Here is a 25,828-nt window from a genome sequence, read left to right on the forward strand (position 1 = left end):
TCAAGTTCCAAAACTTTTTCATCACCCCCAACAGAAACTTTGTACCCATTAATCAATAACACCCCAGTCTCCCTTCTCCTGTCCCCCACCTGGTCATCTCTTCTACTTTCTGTCCCCGATCAGTTTCCCTGTTCTAGATATTTCTAGATATACCTCAAGTGGGATCACAGTGTTTTCAAGGTCCGTTCATGTTGTGGCATGTATCAGAACTCCATCCCTTTCGACGGCTGGATCATATTCCGGTGTGTGTCTCTGTCACACAGTTATTCATAGCACTTCCTTACAATCCTTTTTGTCGCTGTGCAGTTGGTAGTAATGTTCCCACTTTCATTGCAGATTTTAGTATCTCTTTTTTTTCCCTTGGTCAGTGTCGCTAAAAGATTTGTCAGCTTTGGTTGTTCTTTTTCTAGCTCTTTCAAGTGTATCGTTAGGTTACTGATTTGAAATTTCTCTTCTTCTGTAATGTCTGCATTGGCAGCTAGAAATTCTGCTGTTAGCACTGCTTCTACTATGTCCCATAACTTACGGCACATTGTGTTTTTGTTTCCACTTGTCTCAAGGCATTTTCTGACATCCCTTGTGATTCCTTCTTTGACCCATGGGTTGCTTGATTTCCACATAATTCTGAGTATTACTGTGTTCCTTCCGCTGTTGCCTTCTGCTACTACTCCACCTGACTGGAAAAGATACTTCATATGATTTCATCCTTTAAAATTTATCAGGACTTGTTTTGTGGCCTCACAGATGGTGTGTCCTGGAGGATGTTCCATGTGCACTTGAGAAGCACGTGTGCCCTGCTGCTGTTGGGAAGCGTTCTGTGTCTGTCTGCTAGGTCTCACAGAGTGTGGTTCAAATCCTCTGTCCATAGTCATCTTCCTGTCACCTAAATTCTTCTAGCCATTATTGGAAGTGAGGTAGTCAAGTCTCCGACTCACTTCAAAGATGTCAATTTTTGCTTTAGGGATGGAGGTTTACAATTGTTATTTTTTCCTGATGAATGGAAATTTTTATTGGTGTTACTGACCTTGTCTCGTTACCTTTTTGACTTAAAATCAATTTTGTCAGATAATAATATAGCCACCCAGCTGTTTACTGTTTTTGTGGAATATCTTTCCCCACCCTTTTACTTTTAAACTTTTTGTAGATTTCTTTCAAAGTGAGTCTCTTTGAATACAACATATTGGTGGAGTGGTTTTTTTTAACCCATTTTGCCAAACTCTGCCTTTTATGTGGAGAGTTTAACCCATTTATATTTAATTACTGATGACTTCCTTCTTCTATTAGCTATTTGTTTTCTGTATGTCCTATATGCTTTTTGTTCAATTCCTCCATTACTGTTTTTTATGGATTTAGCTGATTATTTTTATATAAAGTGCACCCTTTTTGAGTCCCTTCTTCCCTTTTGTATCTATTTCTAAAAAAAGATTTTCTTATTGGTTACCTTTGGGATTGCAATTAATGTCTTAAATTGAGAGCAACCTAGTTTGAAATACCAACTTCATTCAGTGGTATACACTCAGCTCTTATAAATTCCCAACCCCACTTTTTGTTGTTACTGTCACAGATTATATCTTTATGTATTCTGTTCCCATTAAGACAGATTTACACTGTTTTATAAATGTGCTTTATACATTATACAGAAAAAAAGAAGGCTTTACAAACCTAAAGTGAAATGCTACAGGCTTTTATAATGATCTGTTACTTACCTCTACTAGTGCTCTTTATTTTTCATATGGTTTTGAGTTACTGTCTAGTGTTTTTTCATTCAGCCTGAAGGGTTAGCTTGTAGGGTTTCTTTTAGGCAGGTCTACTGATAACAAAATCCTTTAACTTCCTTTATCTGGGAATGTCCTCATTTCCCTTCACCCTGAACAGATAGTTTGCTGGATATAGATTTCCTTTTCCTTTCAGTACTTTAAATATAGATAGGTCATCCACTGCCTTCTGGCTGCCATGGTTTCTTTTGATCTTATTGAGGACCCCTTGTACATGACCATTTCTTTCTTGCTGCTTTCAAGATTTTCTCTTAGTCTTTCAACAATTTGATTACATATATCATATCTCGGTGTGGATCTCCTTGAGTTTATCTTGCTTAGAGTCCACTGAGCTTCTTGATGTGTAGATTTATGTCTTTCATCAAATCTGGGAAATATTTAGCCATCATTATTTCAAATAATCTCTCTGCTCCTCTCTTCTGGGATTCTCAGTATGTAGATGCTGTTAATATTTGATGATGTCACCAACTCCTGGAGGGGACTGTTCATTTTTCTACGTTCTTTTTTCCTTTCTGCTCTTCAGGGAGAATAATGTCAATGGCTTTATCTTCAAGTTCACCAATTCTCTCTTCTGCCTGTGCAAATCTGCCATTGAATCCCTCTGGTGAGTTTTTTCATTTCAATTGTTGTATTTTCAGGACCAAAGTTTCTATGTGGTTCCTTTCATAATTTCTCTTTATTACGTTTCCTGTTTGTTCTTACATTGTTCTCTTGTGTTCCTTTAGGCATTTTTTGCTGTCTGTGGTTTCCTTTAGCTCACTGAGCATATTTAAGACAGTCAACTTAATGTCTTTGATTAGTAACTTCAACGCCTGGACTTTCTCAGGGAGTTTGTCAAATTCTTTTTTCCGACATACCAGCACTGTTTTCCTATTTCTCTGTATGATTTGTAATTTGTTAGGAACTGGATGTTGAGGATGACAATGTAGTAACTCTGGAAACCAGATTCTCCCCCTCCTCTGGGCTTACTTCCGTCATTTGAGAACTGCAGTCTTGTTTCTATAGTGACTTTTCCAAACTATATTGTTCTGCATATTCCTTGTTGTTCAGGGACAGAAGCTTCTGTCCTGCTGCCTTGGTCAGGTTGAGGCCTGGCAGGGATCCCCTTAACTGCTGAAGTCCCACAGCTCTGTTTGTCATCAAGCACTTCCCTGGCTGTTGTGTTGGATGAGGTTCCAGAGTCCCCAGATGGTTCATTCTGATCATTTTCTCCCCCTAGCCTAATGGTCTCCATGGAGAGACTGACCCTGGAGCTTCTTATTCCATAATTTTCCCTCACCAATGTTTTTATTTTTAAAACATTTTATTTATGAGAGAGAGAGAGCACGGGCAGTGGGGAGGGGCAGAGGGAGAGGGACCCCCACTGACCAGGACCCTGAGATCATGACCTGAGCCAAAGGCAGATGCTTAACTGACTGAGCCACCCAGGTACCCCACAAATGTTATTTTTATTTTTTATTTTTTTATTTTTTTTTTTGTTTTATTTATTTATTCATGAAAGTCAGAGAGAGAGAGAGGCAGAGGCAGAGGGAGAAGCAGGCTCTCTGCCTAGCAGGGAGCCTGATGCGGGACTCGATCCCAGGACCCTGGGATCATGACCTGAGCCAAAGGCAGACGCTTAACCATCTGAGCCACCCAGGCGCCCACAAATGTTATTTTTAAAGACCCAAGTTTCAGGGCTTGCTGCTATGCCCTGTGAAAGCATCTCCAACCTCAAATCCCAGGGGTGCTGGGGGGCTGAGCCAGCTCAGTGCCCAGTTAAATGACACTGAGGCAAGCATCTGCTCTGTGAAAGATAGGCTTGCATGTTTCCTTAAGTGAGCCAGAGAAGGGTGGCCAGCTCTTCTCACTTCTCCTGTGTACAAATAAACCGGTAACAATGCAAGATTTCCTATTTGAACCTGGAAAGTGAGAATCTGCATCTCATTTAAATAGCACAGGAAGTGAAAGAACCAAACCACAACTCTCAAGCTATAGTAGAAACTGGATTTTAATATAATATTCAAGTCTAGCATTTGCTATTTACAACAAATAAATATTGCCCCTCCCCAACTGGTAAACTTTTTTTGTTTTGTTTTTGCCTTTTATACAAATATTCAACACCCCTCCCCTTTCCCCCAATTCTCCTTTCCCACTAATCCCCATCTCGTGTGGTCTCGTGAAGCCCAGGGCGCAGTGGTGAATGGTACTTGCAGTGTCATGAGATTCAGTGGCTAAGGGGCTCCGCTGAGACCGTCCTCACTCACCGGGTGAAGAGTGTGATCTGTGAAAAGGGTCCCCCTCCTCCTCTCCTGGGGGGGGGGGGGGTTGGGCGGGGGAGGGGTGAGACTCCCTCGCTCTGTTGGCCCTGATGGTGGAATCTTTGGTGCAGCCTGGGAAAGGCTAGCATGGTGGAAAGAGGGCCCAGGACCCGAGAAGGGCACAGGCCGATGCCCGTGGGCATGAGGAGAGAAGTGCAGTGGTCAGACCCAGTGGATGAGTGGGTGCCCATGGGCACAGGTGGCAGTGACCCACACCTGAGCAGGCATGAGGGAAGTGCACAGAGGGCAGTGCCCAGCGGCATGCAGGGCTCCATGCCCATTGGCAGCGCTCCTTGGCAGAAGTCAGCTAGTCCTCTGGTTCCAGAGAGTGGAAGGCACCTAAGGCAGCGAGTGGTCCACGGGAGGCCAGGTCAGCCTAGCAAACAGTAGGCGTCAATCCCGGCAGTAGGAGAGGTTTAGGGTGAAACTGGAGTCTGGGGGTGGCCTGAGCTGGCAGGTCAGGCAAACGGTGCCCGCCTGGCCTGGGCCACTGGAGTCTCTAAGTGCTTGGTTATCCCGCCAGCCAGCCCCTGACAGACCGGTTCTGTGGCCGGCCAGTGCTAGGGACTAATCAGAAGATGCCCTTAGCAATCTTGAGTCCCTTCTGCTTCATGCGAGGAAGAGTTGAGCTGGTGCCATGCCTGACCTTTGCCCCTTTTGTAAAGGTCCGTTTCTTTAGGACAAAGTCATAGTTGGCAGTTGAGTTCATGGCGTAGAACACGTTGGCATTGTCAGGGATCTTCAGCTCTGGTGGGAGAGGGGCGGAGAGAGGGTCAGCGATGCTTACAGGGGCCTCCCAGAACACCCACCACTTGAGGGCCCCCCTAGGGCAGGCCTGAGCCGAAGACCTGAGACCCCCAATCCAACCTCAGGAATACCGATGACCCCTCTGAATGACACCTGCCGAGGAGACCGCTGGGCGCTCAGGAAATCCAATGACCCTTGTTTAAAGAGACTCTGACTCCAGAGATCCCCACCTCAGTCCGGAGTTGGCAAAGGGCCATCCATCCCTCTCTTGCTGCCTTCACTGACCATGATCTCAAGCTGGAAGAAGCTTTCTAGACTCCAGAACACTTCCCTTAAGTCCTGCCCTACTCAGGACCAAGGTTGGGGGCCTAGCAAAGGGCAGGCCTTGCCCCAGGGCTTCTGTGCCAGGTTCCAGGGGGGAATCCATGCCCCCCCTGGGTGGCTCCTCCTCTCCCCCATCTGCTGTGGACAGGAGCCTGCTACAGTCTAGACCCACTGAGCTTCCTGCCCCTGCCTCACCTTCCCTACCCTGCCCTCAGCCTCAGTCCTCCTGTCCTGTAAGACGGGGGTTGCACCTGCCCTGTCTCCCCACCCCCCCCCCCAACAAAACGGTGCAAGAAGGTGAGAGAGAGAGCTCAGGAAACAACTTCTGGGGATGCTGGTGGTCACCATGAATTGTCTGGGTTAACGCCTGGCAGCTCATGGGAAGGAACAGAGCCCCACGTCCCTAGATGTATGTATGGATTAGCCCTTAGTTCCTTATCTCCCTTGTGGGGATGAGGAATTGGCAGACGACGAGGTAAGGGCCGTGCCCGAGCTTTCCAACCCTGCTTTCCGGCTCCTAGAGAACGCCAGCTCTGGGTTCTGTCGCTTTCCCAGCTCCCACGCACCGAGCTGGGCCCCTCATAGCCTGTGCTTAGTGTCTGCAATGGTCTGAATGTTCGTGTCCCCCAAAATTCGTGTGGGAATCCGCATGCCCAAAGTGATGGGGCCTTGGGCCGTGATAAGGCTGTGGGAGTGGAGCCTCAGCCACTTTATAAAAGAAGCCCCTCGCCCCTTCCACCACATGAGGGCACAAGGAGAAGGCAGCTGTCTGCCACCTGGAGGGGGGCCCTCACGGGAACCTGACCGAGCCAGCACCCTCATCATGCACTTGCGGCCTCCAGAACTGTGAGCGATAAATCTGAGTCGTCTATCAGCCCCCCAGCCCGCAGTGGCGTGTTCACGGCAGCCCCAGCTGACGAAGACGTCACATGTGCGTGGATTTTAACATATTTGAGGCTCAGGTCCACGCAGGCACGATTCTTTCTGAAGCACACATTTCCCATCTCAGCTAGGGTGCCCCTGTGAACGGCCCCTCGGCTGGGCCATCTGGCTGCCTGGCCCTAGAAGAATAGCCTTTCCCTTCACTCCTTGGTGCTGCTAGCTTTGACCTAGGTCTCCCACAGCCTGTTCACACGCAGCCAAGGGCATGCACATGCCAGGGGCCAGTGAGGAGGCCGCCCCAGGGCCGGGCAGCATCTGCGCAAGGCCGCCCACCCCCACCGCCCCAGCCCTGTGTTTTGGGAACGCAGGCCCTGGGCCTGGGGCTGGGGTGTGGCTCTGCTTCCCCACAGCCCGCCCACCTGGTCCCTGACTTACTTCGATCGTCTGAAATAACCTGCACTAGCTCATAGTCATCTGGCTCATCCTCATCCAGGTTGTGTTTGTCCATGGCCTTGCGGATTACGGCTGGAGCCTTATCTTGGCTGGTTACCTAGATCGGGGAAGGGGCAGACCATCAGGGCGAGGGGCCTGGAGAAGCCCCCTCTCCCCCCGGAGCGCAGCCCCAGAGACCCTTGGAGTTGCTTCACACTGCACACAAAAGCTCAGCTTCTGGCTGGGTGCTGGGCCTGGGTGCTGGGTCTATGTGGGGCCTCTCCACCTCGTCCTGCCCTGGGAGCCCTCCATGCAGTGATGGGGGGCTTTTCCCAATTGTTCCTGCCCCCCCAATTCTCCTACAAGCCTGCCATCTCCTCCCATGCCACCTCGGAAACCTGCCCGCTCCTGGGGGCTGCTCCCCTTGATCCTACCCCTGCAGGACAATGGGATCAGTGAACCCAGGGAAGAGACAGCGTCTAGTCCCAGCCTTGGAGGGAAGAGAGGAGCTGGCCAGACGCCCAGGGGCCGCCTCTGTGCCAGGCCTGCATTGGCTGGGGGCTGCAGTGGTGGTCAGCACAGGCCGACCCCTCTTGCCTCAACCCCAGAGGCCACAATGCAGACAGGCCCTGGACATGGGATCATACAGGTGACTGTTAATGACAGTCAAGCTAGTTCCTGGTGGGAAGGACGCTCAGCACAGGGCAGTATGTCACGGGGCACCAGACCCAGTGAGAGCAGATGGGGGGCCTTCGGGGAGTACAAATGGCTCCTCTGCAGCGTGAGTTCTGGAACGGGAGTCCCCCCCAGCCCCCCGGACACACAGTGTCTGGAGACAAATCCCCTTGGCTTGATCTCACCCTGAACGACATCCATGGTCTGACACTGCTGGCCGCCTCCACGGCCCCCCGCCTGGTGTGGTCACTGCCCCCTCACCGGCTTCCCTGCGCCTCCTGGCCCCAGCCCCGCCCCGTGGGGAAGTCACCGCTGCCCGCCCTCTGCTCCAACCACTGGCAGCTTCTGTCTTCCTCCGAGGAGATCCAGAACGAGACTCTGAGCCCCTGATCTCAGGCCTCTTGTTGCTCCTCCAACTGCCGGGCCTCCCCGCCTCCCTGGCCTCCCCTCAGGCGCCTCCTCTGTGAAGCCCTCCCTGGCCTTCGGTCTGCAGGGAAGCTTCTCAATTGTACCCGCTGACCGTCTGTCCCTCCCGACCCCCTGGCAGGTTAGCCCGAGGACAGCGGGCACGGGACGGCGGCTCACCAGGATGCTCTTGTACATGTTGCCGTTGTCCACGTCCAGGCTGACGCGGACGATGCAGCGGTCGCCCACCTGCTGGTTGTACAGCGGCCGCGAGCAGCTGTAGCTGCAGACCCCAGAGACGGAGCGCTTGTGGGTGCGTGTGGCGGCCACGGGCGTGGTGGAGGCTGAGGAGGAGGAGGTGCTGCTGGAGGCCGAGCTGATGCCGGAGGTCTCCGGGGACGACTGGGAGGTCGACTCCCAGAACTGCGGGGATGGCACGATCATCAGGAGCCCTGGACCCTGCAGGGCGCCCAGGCCAGTGCCCGGCACCGGGGTGGGGGGGGGGGGTCCGAGGAGTTCTGTGTACGAGCTTGGGCTTCCTGGCCACTTGGGGGGGGGGGGGACTGGGGACCTGGGCCCGGGGAAGGGCCATTGGGGAGAAGGGGTGTGGCAGTCACCTTTTTTTCCTGACCGTCGGGGGACTCCGGGACAAAGCTCATGTTGATCTCCTCCACGTCGGAGCTGGACGAGCCGGCTGAGTGGACGCTGAGGGCGTCGGCGATGTCCCCGCTGCTGAGGTAGGGGCCGCACCTGAGCTGGTCACAGGACTTGGAGTGGGAGCTGCCGCTCGTACTGAGCTCCGTGCTGGGGACCTGGCGGCTGCATGGAAGGATCAGCTCATCTGGGGGGCCTCCCCGGGGACACATCCCACTCCTGCCCCCTCCACTCCACATTCCAGGCTCTGTGCCAAGTGCGCGGTCGATCACCAGTCCCACATTTGTCCCTGCTTCGGGAGCGATCGATTTAGGATCACCCTATTTCACAGAGACACACCCAGCCCGAGGCTTCCCGAAGCCGGGAGGGAGCCCATCCTGCAAGCCCGGGCACTCACTCGCTCCAGCGCTTGACAATGGCCGTGTTCTTCTTGGCCTTGAGGGTGTTGCTGGCCGACTCGGAGGGGGGCTCCAGCTCACACGATAGGTTGTAGCTACAGGACAGAGGTGCTGTGAGGCTAAGGGGGTGCACACCCAGTTTCCCTCCCGCGGTCTGCCTGGCAGCGCGGGTCCAGATGCCCAGAGTCAGTCCAGTGCTGACCAAGATCCCACAGCACAGCCCGCCCAAACTGCACCCAATTCCTGCGCAGGCACACCTCTCCGTCTCGCTGAGCCGCTCCATGGCCCGGAACCAGGCCCCAAAGTGCTCCTCGGGTGCGATGCTGTAATTGTTGCATGCTGACTGGAGCAGCTTGATCTGGGCGATCACTTCGAATTCCTGGGGCCAGAGGGAAGGGCAGGACGGTGCTGGCATGGATGGGGTGCTGGGCGTGGCCCCGGGGCCCAGGGTCTCTGGGTCCCCTCCTACTCTCTACTCCTGCCCAGGCCCACCCCTTCTCAGAGCTGGGTCCAAACAGCCCCTCCCAGGAAGTCGTCCCTGATTCTGGTCTCCTGCATCCATCCTTCAGCAGGAGAGGTCCCCCCTCCTCTGTGTATCCGACTCTCCCCATGAATGTAACGGGAAGCGGGATGCAGCCAAGAGGTCTATCCGGATGGCTGATTTCCACACCCCCCGCCAACACGTACGGACTGCAGTGGCTCACCTTCCTCCTCTTCTCGAAGTTGATCAGTCTCCCCTGGAAGGCAAACGGCCAGCCACCATCAGATAGTGTCCCCCTGCCCATGACCGCCCCTCAGGCCCTCTCAGGCTGCACTCCCAACAGCACACACCAGGGGGCAGGTGGGCGCACGCACCCGGGCTTTGGGTGGGTCCTAGGATCTGGGAGCGCTGGGCAGGGGTGGGGGGCTGGCAGAGCCTCAAGGAACTTCTTGCCCAACCCTCTGGGGACAGAAGGAGAGCCTGAGGCCTGGGGCAGGAAGGCCCAGCCTGGCCACCCCGCACCTGACCTTGGAGGGCCGGCCCCTCTCTGCCCATGGTCACTGCCTGAGGGAGGGGTGCGTGCCGCTGGGCCAAAGCCTCCCGCAGCTCTAGGCCTCACCAGCTGGGCACCTAGCTCTTTACTCCCTTGTGAGATGGGCAGGTGCCCTGGCCTCAGGGCTCAGTGAGGGGCGTCTTCCTCCGGGGCTCCAGGACCCCAGCCTCGCTCCCACCCCGGCCGGGTCCCCGGGGCTCACTCACATACAGATAGTCTTTCATGGCGGTGTCCAGCATCACCAGGTCTGTGAGGAATGTGCCCAGGTAGGGAACGGTGCCCTGGATGACACCCTGTGGCATGGGGGTGGGGCTGATGAGCCAGAACCAAGGCTCCCCTCAGCCTCAGCCTCCACCCCAGCCTCCCGCTCAGAGCAGCTCGGGGACCTTCAGCTGTCTCTCCCAGACTCCCTCCTAGCGGCCACGGACTCCAAACTCCCCCAGTCACCTTCCAGGCCCGGTATTTGGTAAATCACCGAAGTTCTGTGGTTCCTGGACCCTCCCCACCCCTAAACCCACCCCGAGCCTGGCTCTCCCAGGCCCTTGCTCTGGTGGCTGTAACCAGCACCGTCACGACAGCAGCTGGTCAGGGCGTCCCTGCCCAGGCCCAGAGGAGCTCAGGTCTATGTGGCAGGTCAGGTACTGCAGCAGGGAGGGTGGGGAAGGGCTGGGGGCGACCCCCCCTGTGCTCACTGGGAGGCCTGTCCCCTGCCTCTCCCAGGCCTCGCGCACACTCACCGTCTCCTTTGGCCGCTTCTGAGCTCTCTTGGGGTTCATCTCCAGGGTGGCAAACTTGGAAGTCCCCTCCTGCCAGCGTTGAAGACAGGGTCAGTGAGACCTTCCTCTCCTCCCCAGCTTCCCCTCCAGCAGACCTGACCTTGGGCCTTGGTCACCAGTACAAACGCTCCAGGGCTCCCTGGGCGTGGGAATGGGGGCCAACAGCCTGGCCTCCCTGAGCCTGTTTCCTCGTCTGGGAAGTGCAGGTGAGCACGCCACCTGCCTCCTAGGGGTCTCCAGGGACTCAACATCCCATGCCTGTTCCTGTCACCCTCGCACACTCCGGGGTGGGGGCTCTGCACAAAACTCACGCACATTCCCTTTCTCCCTGCACCTCGCTGCCTCCCCATGCGTCATGAGCCCAGAGGGACCCTAGGCTCATCATTCCTCCATTTTCTGAGAGGGGCAGTGACTTGCCCGAGGTCCCAGAAGGACTCAGAGGAGAGTGGGCTCCTCCCTCCCGGCTGGAGACCTGTTCCCGCTAACTGGTGGTCTGGCGAATGTGAGGCCCCGTGGCGAGAGCCCAACAAGACTGCCTGGGATCCATTTGTGGCGTCTGGCCCCGGGCACAGCGAGGAACCCCCCAGTGCACCCAGAGCCGCCTCCTGGGTCTGCTCATTTGGACCCAAGGCTGGGCAGCCCCTTTGGGATGTGGCCTCTGGCTCCCCCTGCAGTACCCCGTCCCTAGGCAGGCAGGGGGCTCTCCCCTGGAGCTGCAGTGCAGACAGAAGGAGCCCCGCACCCCTGGCCCCATCCACCCACCAGCCTGGAGGAGGCAGGAGACCTGCTAATCCTGCCAGCTCACCCACCCCATCTGGAACGCCCCAGCTGCTCCCACACCATCTCATTACCAGGGCCTCCTGTTCCCCAAACTGCCCCCCACCGGCCATGGACCAAAAAGATCCCACTCTCCCCAGAGTCCAGACAAGATGGGACTGGAATTTTTCAAAGAAACTCACTGAGAACCTCCCTCCTCTGTCCCGGCTTTACCTTGATGAGCAGCTCTCTGCTCAGTGAATAGTTGTTCTCATCTGAGAAGATCTCCGACAGCTTCTGAAAGATTCGGAAGCTGTCCCTGCGGGAAGGACGGACAGACTTGGGAATGGCACACACGGATGTGCGTGCTAATCCATTTTATTTTAGAGCCCAAGACCCTGAGCTGCCCGGATGGGTGGTTTTCACACAGGGTCCTGCTGGGCCCTCAGCGTTCTGCGGTTCCCAGGGGAGCTCTGTGTGGGTGGCTGCCCAGTAAACACAGGAAAATCTCCAGGGTGGCTCAATCTAGTAGCTGACAGATAGGGAAACTGAGTCCTAAGGCAGCACTGCTGGCCTAAGGCCAATGGACCCTCGGAGGCCCCGCCAGCAGGCCTGACCCAGGATTCGCTGCCTCCTGGAAGGTCCCGGGTCCCCCCCTGGAGCTCCTGCCAAGAGAGGCCGGCCCACCTGGAAACTTCCTCCCACGTCTTCTTCAGCCGGTGAATGGAGTTACTCTGCAGGGCTGACAGGATAGCATAGAGTGACGAGAAGTTCTTGAGGACGCGGCACTCCTGGGGGAGGAACAGAAGGGCTGAGGTGTGGCTGCAGTCCCCGTGGCTGGGACCTCGCGTCCTGGGGGAGACGGCTGCCTGTGGAGCCTGGGTAAGCAGCACTCGCGAGAGGAGGATCTGAGCTCAACCCACAGGAGGAAGTTCCGGGGGAGTGAGCATCCGGGCAGCAGGATGCCAGGTTCCCCTGGGAAGAAGGAAGGGCCTGCGGTCTCTGCGGGGCCTAGAACCACAAATCACCACCCCGAGGGCAGATGAAGTGAGACAGGGGTTCCCCAGGGCCCCTCAGAGGCGTACCCTGGCCACCTCGATCCAGTGCTCCACCACCCTGGCCCTGTCCCGGGCCGTCACACTCCGGTCCCCCAGGCAGGTGGTGATGACGCAGTTGGCCACGCTGTTGAACTGGGTGACGGTGGCACGGACGGTGGGAGCCAGGTGCTCCTTGCCCTTCTTGTCCCGCTGGGACCAGATGCAGCCCAGGCAGTGGTAGGGCACCACCTTCTTGAACAGCTCCTGGGGGTCGGGGGAGCGTCACTGGCTCTGCCACACCCCAGCTCAGCATCCACGGTCCCCTAGTCCCAGGCAGGGTCCCTGGCCAGAGCTGAGCTCAGGAAGCTAAGGCCGTGGCTTGAGCCTCGCAGGGCTGGGGTGTGTGTGCGACTCTGGGCTTTGTTCTCTGCCTCCCGTGCGTGCCCGGCGCATGAGTGACCCGGGACGACACAACGCAGCAAAGAGAGTGGCATTTCAGCAGCGCATCCTCACCAACTCCCAGCGCCAGAAGGAGGCTCCCAGCTGTGCCTACCAGGCAACACTTCCAGCTCCCCCATCGGGCCTCAGGTCTGCCCCATCCAGATGCACACTGCCCCCATCCAGATGTGGGTGCAACAGCTATGGGCTCTGCTGCCTGCCATAAGCTTTAGCACATAGCAGGTACCTAATAAGTGCTGAGGCTGGTGAGGCCTCCTGGCAGGCTGGGGGGCCGACCCGTGGAGCTGGATGTACCTCAGGAAGCTCCACTCCCCCAGGCCCCACCCAGCCTTCAACTGTCCCGCCTCATGTAATCCACAGTCGCTGTGCAGAGGATTGGGGTGGGGAGGGTCCCATCTCTACGTCCACAGTCCGGAGAGCCCACAGTGAGTCCTGGTGGAACTGGGATATGGACCAGGACATCAGCTCTGGACCGGGGAACGGCAGGGAAGGGACCAGAGGCCAGACGAAGGTGCACCCCTGCCCCGCCCTGCTGGGGACAGTGCTCACCGCATCCATCAGGGTAAACTGCTCTGCCACCAGGTCGGGAGGGAAGGCCAAGAGGTGAGGCTTCTCATTCAGGTCATTTTCTGCAGCCACAGGTGAAGGCCAGGGAGGCCCAGGTGCTGGAGCTGGTTCTGGAGCCGTGTCTGGCTCTGGAGCTGGTTCTGGAGCCGCGTCTGGCTCTGGAGCTGGTTCTGGAGCCGCGTCTGGCTCTGGAGTGGGCAGGAGAGTTGCTGCTAAAGCTGGCTCTAGTTCTGGAGCTGTTTTTAGAACTGGTGCTGGAGCTGGAGCAGGTGACAAAGCTATAGGAGGAGAGAAGGTTTCATGTGCCTTTGAAGAGACAGAGCCCAGCCCAGGGCCTCTCAGAGAAGCCACAGCCAGGAAGGAGCCCTCCCCGGGGCGTCTCCCCGACCGCAGTCCACCCGCTGGGCGCTCTGAGCCCAGTCGTTGCTCCAGGCCCCACACCAGGCTCTGGGGGCTCCTCCCTGTGGGGCCAGCCCCGACCCTTCCCCACACACCCACAGGCACCCACCTCCGGTCTTCTCACCCTCGGGCTCAGCCTCCGTGGGCTCTGCGAGCTCCAGCTGGGCCAGCAGAAGGTGGGCACGGCGCTCCAGGTCGGAACCGGGCATGTTGAGCTGCACATAGGCCACCAGCTGCTTGAGGCAGGGAAAATCTGGGGGCTGACAGAAGTCCTCCGAGTACTGGTCCAGCCAGGTGCCCAGAATGGAGGAGATGGCCCTGGAAGCAGGCGGGCAGGAAGCAAAGTCAGTGGCCTGGCCTGCCCTTCCACACGGCCCCCTGGGGCAGCCCTGGGGTTGCTCCATCCAGAGGCCAGGCCCCCCCAGCCCACCCGGCACCAGCCATCCAGGCAGGGGCAGGTGTGGCCAGCAGGTGCGGGGGGCCGGCAGTCTCCACGGGAGGGAGCCCTCCATCACTGGGGTGAGCACCCCTGCCTTCCTCAGGGGAGCCTGCCCCACTCCTCTGTCTGTCTGGGGTCCCTCCTGCTGCACCGGAAACTCCAGGAGGGTGGGGAGGGGGTGCAGTGTCTGCTCTGTCCCGGCCCTGGGGCACACAGAGGAGCTGCAGAAGTCTGTGAGGGAGGAGGGAACGGGCAGTGTCCCTCGGCCCAGCCGCCTGGGCTCTCTCGGCCCCTCGGCCCCCAGCCCCTGCTCCGACGGCTGCCTGACTCCCTCGCAGGCACGTGGGGTCTCTTCACCGACACTCTTCTCGGGGACGGCTGCCCAGCCTGTCCAGGCCCCACATGCAGCTGGCCCGGGGGACCCAGTGTGAGGGCCCTGTGTGAGCTGGTGGCCCCCGGATCGGGTCAGGGCAGGCGGGGCCCCCAGAGTCCCCTCTGCTCCCTAGGCCCCGGGCCCGCAGCCTCAGCTATCTGACTCCTGTCCTCCTGCAGGAGAGGCCCCCACCCCGCCGCCCTCCAGCAGCCATGACAGACACGGGGGAGCCAGGGCTCTGCCCAGCACCCCCAGCCCCACCAAAGCCCCAGATGTCCCCCACCTCGGAGACAGGGGACCCTCCCATCAGACTCAAAGTCCACTCACTTTTTTAACTGGTCCTGGGGTCCACCGTCCTCATCAGAGTAAGGGAGGATGCATCCGTATCTAGAGGAGGCCGTGAGGGCGTCACGTCTACCGTACCTGCTATGATGTCTAGGGTTACCGGCGGACTCCCCGACTAGAACGGAAGCCCAGGAGGGCAGGGAGATTTGTCTGCCCTGTTCCCTGAGTTATGCAAAACGTCTAGAAGGGGCTTCACGTCAGAGAGGGGAAGTGCCACGCCCGAGACACACAGCCTGGAGGTGAGCAGGGAGCCACTGGGCAGGATAGGGGCCCTGCTCACCTTTTGAACAGCAGGTCCAGGACCTGCTGGGTGGTGGTGAAGGCTCGGTAGGTGCACAGGAAGATGGTGACGTAGGAGAGATCGCTGCCCTGGAAGGCAGGCACCAGGTGCTCCACCAGCTTCTCCAGCGTGCCTGCCTTCACCGTCCGCACCTTGCAGGTCTCATACAGGTTCAGGGCGGCCTCGTTTTCACACTAGGGTGGGATGAAGGAGGGGTGCGTGGTCAGCGGCGGCATGCTGCGCCGCCAGAAGGGCAGGGGACTGGGGCTCAGATGAAGTCCCAAGTGCGCAGTGACGTGTGGCTGCAGAGGAGACACGTGTGTCCCCAGCCGAGAAACCAACTCAGCTTTAGAAGCGGAATTTGTGATGGGGAGTGACGAAAAATGCAGACACAACCCTTCCGGGTCAGTGTGTTGGCTGGAAGAGGAAGAGCATTACCCCCAGGCACCCTGGCAAAACGTGCCCATTCTAGAGACGAGAAGACAGAGGTTCCTTCTGGGCAGGGAAGAGCCACGGGTGTTCCGTGCATCACCGGGGAAACGGCTACAGCAAGGAATGGAGCCCAGGCCCATGGCACTGAAGAGCTGAATCACTGTGACAGCCGTGACAACCGGCCTCCCTTCTGGAATGTTATGTAGCCGAGTCAGGCCCGACCTCTGACCCGGAGGGGTCACGTGGCTGTGCTCCAGGGGACAGCAAATTGTAGAGGAGCCTGAGCCTCCCCCGCCTTTGGGGAGAAACTAGCCCTTCCAGGCGTGGGGACGTGGAAGGCTTGCAGGTGTGGAAGGAGGGGCTGCGGGCTACCTGAGACGGGGGTGCGGGGTGGGGGGCAGGAGCTAAAACCAGACAGACTGGGGCAAAATACAAAATCACCTGGGGCCCAATATGAAGTGGAGACAGTAGAAAAGTGTCTTTGTTGATGTTTAAGCAGATATGTGCACAATGACTTTTTTTTTTTTAAGACAGAGAGAGTGCATGCACGTGCACAGGAGGGGCCGAGGGAGAGGGAGAGGGAGAATCTTAAGCAGGCTCCACACACAGTGCAGGGCCGATGCAGGGCTGGATCTCACGACCCTGAGATCGTGACCTGAGCCCAAATCAAGAGTCGGACGCTCCCAGACTGAGTGTCCCAGGCACCGCTGTGCAGAGTGACCTTGCTCCTGGCCAAGCCTCTGACGCAGCGGGGAGGGCGTGGAGGCCCAGGTTCCTTTGGGAGCAGGACTGTGGGGCCCTTACGCAGGAAGGCCATGGGAGGGAGCCCAACAGAGCGGCCAGAGAGTCTGGAACCCAGGGCCTTCTCAGGGTCCTGGGGGTGGAGGCCCCGCGGCTGCACTCACCCCAAGCCAGCGCTGGCCCTTGTTGGTGCCGTGGTGCGCCTGTACCTTTCGCAGGGAGATGGAGTAGATGACCCCGTTGACCAGCTCCTCACCAATCTCCTGCGTGCAGCTCTGCGGAGACAGTGCCCGGCCACCGGGCGGGGGTGTCAGGGGCTGCCCCCACGAGCCTTCTGGTCCCCAGGCCAGGATGAAATGGGCCGACAGCTCGAGGGCTCGGGAGTCATGCCGGGGCAGGTGGTCGCTGCCCCCAGACCTCCCCTTCCCACCCCATCAGCCACCAGCTAGGTATGAACAAGACCAGCCCTCCAGGCTCCCGAAGCCCCCAGCAACCTGCTCACGCCCAGGCGGGATCACTTCCCCTGCCCCAAGAGGGGTATTGTTTTTCGGTCATGTCTCAGATGAGTATGCGGAGGCTGAGGGAAGGGCGCCACCGTGGGTAAATGGCAGCCCCAGGAACCCCAAGGCCCTCCTCATCTCTCCCCAGCCCTTCCTGCCCCCACCCCAGCTGACCCAGCAGGCATGGGTAGCTCCTCCTGGCCCAGCCCTGGGGTCAGCATCACAGGTCGGGGGCAGATGTAGGGCATCCCCGGCAGCCACATCTGAGGCCACTTCCTTCCCTTTCTGCTCATTCATGCCCTTGTGCCTTCTTGGGCAACAGAGGAGCTCCCGGTTCCCTGTCTGGCATCCCATGCATGGGGACAGGGTGCAAACGGTGACTGTGCAGACATCTGGGCAGACTGGGGTTTCACAGGGGACAGGAAGGGCGATCGTCTGGCTGCTGCCTGGACCCGGAGCAGAAAGGAAAGGCCCTTGTTTTAGGCGGCAGCGACCCCTCCCACTGGGCAGGCTGGCCCTGGCTGGCGAAGGCCACTTAGCCACATCGGCTCCGGCTTCAGCCTGTCCAGGGAAGGGGGAGCCTGCAGTGGGGCGGGGGCCTCTGAGGGCTTAGGGAGGAGCTGGGAGGTGCCAGCTGGCCCAGGACCATCAATCAACGGTCCACAACAGCGGCCGGGACCGCGGGTCACTGCCCTAACCCAAGGTGGGTGTGGAGCTTACGGAAGACCCAGGCAAAAGTGCTGACTTGGCACACCCACAGCCTTCCCTGAAGCCCTCGGCCTTAGCCGGGCCTCTGCTGCACCCCCGAAGTCAGCGACAGGGTGCCGGGGCCTCTCACCTCCTCCCACCCCTGTGCGCCGCGGGAGGCCAGCTGCCCTCTGGAAGGCCACTTCCTTTGACCTGTGGCCGCCCTCCCACGCTGCGCACTGCACCAAGGGGGAAGCCGCTGCCATCATTCTCTCCAGAGAGAGAGCCAGCCTGTTTCTGGGGAGTTAGCAGGGAACCCACAGGCACAGGTCCCCCTGGGCGGCACCTCCCACACCCACACCCCTCCAATGACCCAGGCCTGCGGAGGTCCAGCCCCTCTACCGAGCTGGGGAGACTCCTCCTGAAGCCGAAAAGCTGAGACATATGCTCACTTTCCCTCCCCCGCCTGGAAGAGCCCTCAGAGGAGACAGGCTGCAGACGGGGGCCCCACCACCCTGCCATGTCCTCAGGAGTCCCAGGCTATTTCCCGCAGAGGCCGAGCCTGGGCTGGAAGGGCCCGGCCTTCTCCAGGGCTATTTTAGCCACGTGTGGCCCAGGGGAGGAACACCCGGGTTGCGGGCAGTGATCTGGAGGCCCCGCGCAGGACCGGCCCCGCCCCGCCAGAGGGCCCCGCACTTGAACTCCACACAGCACCTGGCTCCCAGTGGGGCTCCGTCAAGGCCTCTCGGCCAGGCTGGCCATGGCGGGGCGGGGGGGGGGGGGCTGCGGGCAGGCAGTGGCCAGCCCCTGGCAGGTCCAGAGAGCAGTCCCCCCCTTCCCACAGAGAGCTGTGGGCCTTGCCGGCAGAGCAGCTGGCCTGCGCATCACATGGTCCCCAAGCCCCGCCCCCACCCCCCAGGGGCCCCCTTCTGCCAGCCGGTGGGGGGACGGGGCGGGGGGGGGGGGCGCGGGGCGGGAGGCCAGGAGCCACACAGGCTGGGACTGGGGTGGGGGTGGGGGAGTCACCGCCCTGTCACACAGATGGGGAGCTGCTCTGGCTCATTCACGCCACCGCCCGCTGCGGCAGGAACAAAAGCAGACCCTCAGAGCTGAGTGCACGTGCCCTGTAAACCACCTTCCAAGACCACCTTCCAAGAGATGGCAGAGGGGCAGGCTCTAAAGCAATCTGCCCTGGGTCCGGGGCAGAAAGTGCCAGAGTGGGATTTGTTTCCTGCTCCTATCCCCTTCCAGGGACAGAGAAGGAAAGCAGCCAATGGCCTAGCATCTGCCCCCCAGGACCCTCTGCGGAAGGACGGGCAGAGCGGAGCGCACACAGGCCCACGTGGGTGGTGCTCTGGCAAGGGGCCGGGGTGGGGGTGGGGGTGGGTGGGTGGGGGGGCTCCTGGGGGAGGATGGGAGTGGCCTACCAAACAGCAGATGTCCTGGGAGGGGGGGACTCTGCAGGGCAGGGTGGTGCTCGGCTGACTTCTAGGGAACAGGACGCCACAGGGATGGCTGTATCCTTGGGGGGCCAACGTCCCCAGGGCCCTGGGACCCAGTGGGCAGCTGGGCCTTGCACACGCTGCCTGGCCTCCTGCGGCTTGGGTCAGGGGAGTGAGGGTGGACTGGTGCCCCCCCAGGCCCTGGTAAGCAGAGGCCTGCACAACGGGCACCTCTGTGCCCCACACCCTGCTGTCCCTCTGAGTGCAGCCCAGAGCCCCAGGGACAAGAAGGAGAAACGGCTTGGGTGTCACCTGATCAGCCTTCTCAGGGTGACAGCCCAGCAGGATGCCTGTCCCCAAGTGACTGCAGGCAAGGCCCCGTTCCCTCAAGGGAGACTAATGGGGTCGCCAGGGCCCATCCCATCCCCTATTCTGGGATAGACCCAAGGGGCCCTGCTGGCTTTTCCCCAGCCCCGCCATCTCTCCGGGAAGGCAGCTCATGCTGGAGATGCACCTTCATTCTCATCACTCCTCTGCTCCCCTTGGGTGTATATTTCCCGTGGAAGCTACAACGAGGGGCCGTAAGGGGCCTCCAGACCCCCAGGGGCCTCCTCCACAGACTGGCTCCTCCTATGGAGACCTGGTCCAGGACTGAGGCACACAGAGAAGAAGGGCTCGGGCTTGCACTCTTCGGGTCACGTGTGGAGAACCAGTCCCACTCGGGCAGGGTGGGGGTGGCTCCGACCACAGTGCATGCGCATCCATGAGATGGGGTCCTTACTGTACCTTGCTGAGCCTGCCACCCAGGGCCATGAGTCACAGACGCCACCCCAGGCCCTCACCTGGACATTGGTCAGCACCCTGCAGCCCTGGGCACATGAGGCCCCTCCCCAGGGCCCACCAGACCCCAGGACACCGTCTTTCCTGAAGGGCTCTGACTTCCAGCTTTGCCAAGCCTCTGTGCCCCTGGCCTCAGTGAGCTCATCCGTGAAATGGGGAGAAGAGCAGCAGCTCTCTCCGGGGCAACAATGGGGGTCCGGAGAAGGCACCCAGCACGTGGCATGTGAGAGGGCCCCGGAAACGGGAACAAAGCTGGCACCACCTGCCGACCCCAGCCCCCAGGAACTGCTGACAGACACCTGGGGGGAAACCCTGAGGCGCCCTGTGGGAGCCTCCAGAAGGGCCACCAAGGAGAGGGCTGGAGTCCTAAAACTGCCCGAGCCAGCCCCACAGCTTTCCGACTTCTTGGCTTTTTGCTCACATGCAGGAGCCGCAACGGGAGATGGACCAGAGGGCCTGATCAGCCCTCCTGGGATCCCAGGTTCCTGGGACAGTTTAAACGAGGCATCCGCAAACATTTGCAGAGTGGAGACCAAGGCCCGAGGCAGCAGGTCTGGGCCGAGGAAAGAACCCAGGACTTCTTGAGTCGCAAGTCCTGGTTCATCTCTTAGACCATAAGCTCCAACAAGTAGGGGAGATGAAAAAGCCTCCTGGTGTGCAGCAGGGCCCTGCCCCCACCCTCTGGTGGGTGTCCTGTACCCTGAGCCCGAGGACATAGACAGGACCAAGTGGGGACCCCAGGTCAGCCCTGGACGGGGGTGGGCCACACTCGTAGCCCCAGGCATTGCAGCCCATAGAGGGAGCCTGGGCCTGGGACGTGCCAGCTTGCCAGGGCAACCAGGGAGCTCAGTGACCCCAGACCCCCCAGTGACCCCAGGAGTTTGGGGATCAGCCTCGCCCAGCCCCCAAAGAGGCTGTCCCCAAGAACCCTCCCCACCAGCCTGAGCCCAGTTACTCATCAGCATGTAAAGAGAAGAAAAGAAGGATGCCCCAGGTGGGGTGGGGCTTAGGGACCTCCACGCTGGCCCCGCCCACCGCCTGTCCTCTTGTCCATCCAAGGCCGGCTCCTGGCTATCAGGCTAGCAGGCCACCCCACGTCAAGCCTTTCAGGGAGTGTAGCTGGTGACAGCTGAGGAGGAGGGTGGCCTGGTCCCAAAGGGGGTGCAGGGCAGGGCCAGTGGAAGGTCCAGTCCCAAGAGCCACAACCAAGCGTCCACCACCAATCACAGAGTCCGATGTCTGTGGGCACTTCCTGGGGGCCGGGCTTTTTACACACTCATCACATTTAATCCTCCCAACACCTCACTTGATGGGTGAGGGAGGAGCCAGGAAGCGGCAGCAGGGCAGGGATTTTAACCTTGGCCCACGAACCTCCCATCTAGGCCTGGCGGCCGCCTTGCTCCACTATGGCTGCCGCATGCACAGGCTCAGAGCAGAGGCCAGAGACGGGAAGGCCTTCCTCGGGTGACTCCGCTGGTTGGGGAGGGCGGGGCCAAGAGACCAGCTACGGGAACCGGGCCTGAGAATCACCATGCCACCTGTGCCGGGCGGTGGGCGGCATAACCCCAGAGCCCGGGGCACGGGCACTCCCCTGGCACCTTGTCAGAAAACGCAATCACGGCAGCCGCCACCTGTCTGGCTGGGACACTGTGCCAGGCGCTGTGGGGACTGCCTGTCAGGCTGCCGGTCCCACTCAGTCCTCACCTGAACCCTAGGGGAGGAACTGGTATCAGGTCCATTTTACAGATGAGGATAACCGAGGCTCCGGGAGTGGGCGCCGGTCTGGGGCTGCAAGGGGCCAAGCGGGCATTCCCCCGCAGCTCTCTCCCCTCTCCAGCTCTTGCCCAGTGTGTGTGACCCCGCCCTTTGGTTCAAAGGACACTATGGCTCCAGGTGTGGCTGCCGTTCCCGTTCCCCAGAGCGCAGAGGCAACACCCACACCCCAGAGCTCCCCACACGCAGGCCCTTGAGCCCCTTGCCCCTGCCCTGCTCACCAAGCAAGCTTCTAGCTAGCCTCTGCTCACTCGCAGCTGTGGGCCGGCCGCCAGGGATGCAGGACTGGGACTGCTCAAAGACCTGCTCCTCCTGCACTAGACTGCAGGTTCCAGCTCTCATGCCCTCAGAATGGGAGCGGGGAGAGCCGCTTTGCTAGAGCTGCGTGTCCAGGAACAATGCGTTTCTGAGCCCAAGAGGCTGGGAGCCCGAGCCCGGGACAGGGTGGCCACAGCATGGTGCCATGCCCTGGGAGCCGTCTGGGCAGCTGGCCAGCACCCCTGGGAGCCCGTCTTCGACTCCTGGGCACAGTGTCCTGAAAGCACCCCCACTGGCTTGCTCAGAGGCTGCCCAGGGCCAGTGCGTAATTCCTCTAACTCCTTCTATGAGCCATGAAGACGGCCTGGAAACACACGTCCAACTTCTAGGTGGAGGATCCAACCAAGCCCTGCCTGTGAGCGGCCACCCAAGGCTGAGTCCCACTGTCCCTGCTGCTCCCGGGAGACAGCTTGGCATGCTTAAATGTCTCCCACCTACACAAGGAAGGAGGGCCCAGTACCAGCCAGCCTGGCCCCCCTTCCTCTTCTCCTGGGACCCCTGAGGAGTCAAGCAAGAGGGGAACCCCAGGGTCCGTGGGGGCCCAGCAGGTGGCAGGCAGCCAGTCCCCTCCTGAACTCCACAGGCCCCGCAGCCTGGAGTGAGCTAAGAGGTCCTCCTCACAGATTACGGAGTGCAGACCGATAAAGGCCCCGCCACCCCACCCCCCCCAAGGCTATGCTTCTAAGGCCTCCAGTGTCAAAGGCAAATGAGCCCTAGGGCTTAAACTGAAGAGCAGCACGAAGTGTGATCAAGAGACCAGACAACCAGGAAGGAGAGAGGAGGCTGGGGGGAGGGGGGGTGCGGACTCTCCTATTTATTTCTACCTGAAGAACAGAGAAGCCCTCCTCATTCCATTCCACCCAGACTGTGCTCAGGCCTTGCGGTCACAGAGTCACACGGTGGGGGTCAGAATCCCGGCTCTGCCACTTACTAGCTCGGTGAGTTTGTGCAATCTAACCTCTAGTGCCTCAGGTGATTCCTTGGTTAAATGGGCAATCCTGACAGCAAAGAGACAAAAATGCATGCAAATTCCTCAGCACAGAGCCTCCCACGAAGTGCTGGCTCCTGTTGGCTAGGTTTTTAAACCTTTGGGGTCCAGCTGTGGGCTTGCTCCTTCCTAGAAGCTCTTCCCAGTGTCCTCTGGCCCAGAGCACTTTTGCCTCGCTACCCTTCACTTGACGGGGGGCTTCTGGGCTGCCTGGGCCTGGTCCTGTTCCCCTGACAGCTCCACTGCCCACCCCCCCGCCCCATGCACTTATAATTGCCTAAACAGTAAGCTCTGCCCTATCCTTCTCAGATCCTTGCAGCGGGCTCTTGCATACAGTAGGCGCCCAATAAAGAATGGCCCCCATTCAAATCCTGGCTGCACATCTTTCTTAGCTGTGCGTACATTGAGATCAGGGACTCCACTTCTCTGACCTGCCGTCTACTCTAACGTGGGGCTGACAACTACTCTGCAGGTGTGGGCGAAGGCAGCTGGAGTGAGGGCCTGGTACCTGCAGCCAGTAGGTGCTACAGACTGAAATCTCCCCCTGCCTGGCCAAGGCAGTGGCCTGCCCACAGACGAGGGCATGGGCCAGGTGACTCGCAGAAAGCACAGAACCCCTCGGGCCGAGCTGGGTCAGCAGTGACCTGGCTTAGGATCAAGATGATGAGAGGATGCCCAGATGTGCAAGGACATCTGGCAGCTCAGAGAGGGAAGGGCTGGGTTGAGGTGTGGTAAGGAAATGGGGACGAGGGTAGGGCAGGCAGAAACTGCCTGGCGGTTTCCAGAGAGGACAGGGACCCCGAGCAGGGCCGCTTTGGCTCTGGAACGCTGCAGAGACCAGGAAATCAGCTCCAGGATGGGGGGTGGGGGTGTGTTGGCAGGAGGGACAGGGACTTCCCCGCTCGGCCCATGGTAAATGGTCATTGTGTTTGGTTTCCGGCAGTGGCCTCCTCTCCTGCCAGGACCCTGGTTTTCCTGCCCTAGCCAGAAGCTTCCCCTTTGATTTCTAAATAGCGGCCATGGCCTGGATCTCAGTGCTGAGGCCGGGTGAGGGAGAGCAGCAGGGAGAGAGGGAGCTGGAGAGGGGGAGGGAAAGGGGGGAGGGGGAGATGGAGGGAAGGCAGAACCCTGGGCAGGGGTAGGGCTCAGTTCCTCTGGGATGCAGATAGACCAAGAGGGAGGAAGAGAAGCAGCAAAGGCCCGCCCCACCCAGGCCAGGAACCTGCCCGGCCCCTGTGAGCACGCAGGCCAGACCCTCCCAGCACACAAAGCCCAAGCCGCTGCCAGACATAATGAAAGTCAGATGAGTACTGGGCTGGTGTCAGGCCTCCCACCCCCACCCTCCCTGGGGGTCGCTCCAGCCGCCAAAGACTGGAGCTGTGGGTGGATGAGGGTTGGAGAACTCGCCTGGCCCTGCCACCCGCCAAGCTCAGGAGGAATCTCCCAGGCCCACAGTACCCCCACCAAGAGCTCCTGCCACGCCTCATCTCCCCCGCGCCCCCCCTCCCCCCCCCGCGCACAGGGCATGGGGACATAGAGACATCTAGGGCCTGTCTAGGCACTGGGACTACACAGAGGCACAAGATCCAGGCTGGCAATCTCCAGCAATTACAAGGTACTGTGGCCTAAAGTGATGGAAGGGGAGGGGCCACCAAGGGGGGAGGGCTTACCTAACCATCAGGGGCTCAGACTTCACCGTCAGGGCTCTGGCTTGGCTTAGATGTGCACTGTAGCCTCCGGACCCAGAGATGGCCTCTGTCCAGGCCCCATGCCCAGACAGAACGCGGCCCAACCCTGGATTCCGTCACCTCTGCCGCAGTCAGGTGCACAGTCAGATGGGAGGGGGAGGGCACCCCCCCAACCCACTGTGACCCCATGACCCACTGGGCCCCACTGCCCAGAGCACACCAGAAACGAGACCCAGCCCTCACCTAGTTATCCCCACCCCTATTTGTGACAGGCACACCCCCTTTTCTGAATCCTCTCAAATCCTTATGAATTCAGGGTGTCTGCATGTTTTCGGATCAAGCAAAAATGAGTCACCCCCTCGGCCTGAGACGTTCTTCCCTCAACCTCCCCGCCTGGACACCTAGCTGCACAGGTTGGAAGCCTGCCTGTGTGCCCTCCACCTCCCTTCTCTGGGCAGCCCTGAACATCGGATTCACGTCTGCCCGCAAGGGGTACCGCCTGGAAGGCCCCCGTGGTGCCAGCTGCTCCAGGAGGAGCTTGCCACCCTGACCAGTGACCAGCTCGCCACCGGCACTGCGAAGCCTGACGGCTGGTGCAGGCCGCGGGCAGGCGACGCACTGCGGCCCAGCCCCTGCTGTCAAAAGTTCGCAGGCGTAAACAGTGACAGCCCGCGGGACCAGGTCTACCCGGGCTGTAGGGGCGCGGGGCCGGCACAGCTCGGCTCCGTGGGGCCACGCACCGGGACGGATAGAGAGAGGGGCACGAAGTCCGGCTCTGGCCCCCAATCGCTTGGACCGTTTGGGCGGCAGCCCCCCACGCCCGCCTTGCTGCCCCCGGGCTCGGCGCGAGGAGCGCGACTTCCCTCCCCGCCCGGCTCACCCACCTCCAGGCGCGGCAGGTCGGGGTCGAGCTGCGTGAAGCTGTGCAGCACCACCGGGCAGCTGTCGGGGCCGCCCACCTCCAGGCGCACGGCGTCCCACACGCTGCGACTCCGCCGAGAGCCCGGAAACAGCGGCTCGGCGGCGCCCGCAGGCCCGGCCGCCTCGGCCCACATGCGCTGCACCATGGACGGCTCGCAGGCGCGCGGGCGGCCGGCCGGGCCGTGGGACCCGGGGCGGCGCGGGCGCGGGCGCGGGCGCGGGCGCGGGGCCGGCCCGGCGCGCGGCGGGGCGGCGGCGGCCCGCGCGGCTCGTCGCTGCCTGCGCTCTGCGCCCGCGGCCCGGCCCCGCGGAGGTCAGGCCGGGGGCGGGGCCTCGGGGCGGGGCCGGCGACGCGGGGGGCGGGGCCGCAGATGCCGCGTAGTGGGGGGGCTGTGTACGCGTGTGTGTGCGCGCGCGCGCGCCCCCGCGGGCCGGCCGGCT

The 25,828-nt window shown here is 60.0% G+C and overlaps 1 protein-coding gene across 7 annotated transcripts; it reads right to left on the reverse strand.

The window, feature by feature from the left end:
• Positions 1-3,746: 3,746 nt before the first annotated feature.
• On the reverse strand, positions 3,747-25,597 carry RALGDS (ral guanine nucleotide dissociation stimulator). 7 transcript variants are annotated; one of them, XM_045883444.3, is made up of 18 exons: positions 25,351-25,597; positions 16,395-16,505; positions 15,058-15,251; positions 14,760-14,819; positions 13,745-13,938; positions 13,204-13,499; positions 12,244-12,459; positions 11,846-11,949; positions 11,393-11,477; positions 10,364-10,432; positions 9,833-9,919; positions 9,297-9,329; positions 8,850-8,971; positions 8,592-8,687; positions 8,158-8,359; positions 7,721-7,963; positions 6,464-6,578; positions 3,747-4,822 (listed from the first exon to the last, which is right to left on the reverse strand). In XM_045883444.3, exons 1-18 carry the CDS (start codon positions 25,531-25,533, stop codon positions 4,647-4,649), a joined length of 2,586 nt encoding a protein of 861 aa, XP_045739400.1. In that variant the 5' UTR covers positions 25,534-25,597; the 3' UTR covers positions 3,747-4,646. The 7 variants fall into 7 exon arrangements, with proteins under 7 accessions (XP_045739400.1, XP_045739396.1, XP_045739399.1 ...); XM_045883440.3 differs by having other exon boundaries at positions 14,760-14,858; XM_045883443.3 differs by having other exon boundaries at positions 13,730-13,938; positions 25,351-25,596.
• Positions 25,598-25,828: the final 231 nt, after the last annotated feature.

This window comes from Mirounga angustirostris, unplaced genomic scaffold (assembly GCF_029215605.1).
Source record: "Mirounga angustirostris isolate CCGP_5_RB_7025 unplaced genomic scaffold, mMirAng1.0.hap1 SCAF_15, whole genome shotgun sequence".
NCBI classification, from domain to species: Eukaryota; Metazoa; Chordata; class Mammalia; order Carnivora; family Phocidae; genus Mirounga; species Mirounga angustirostris.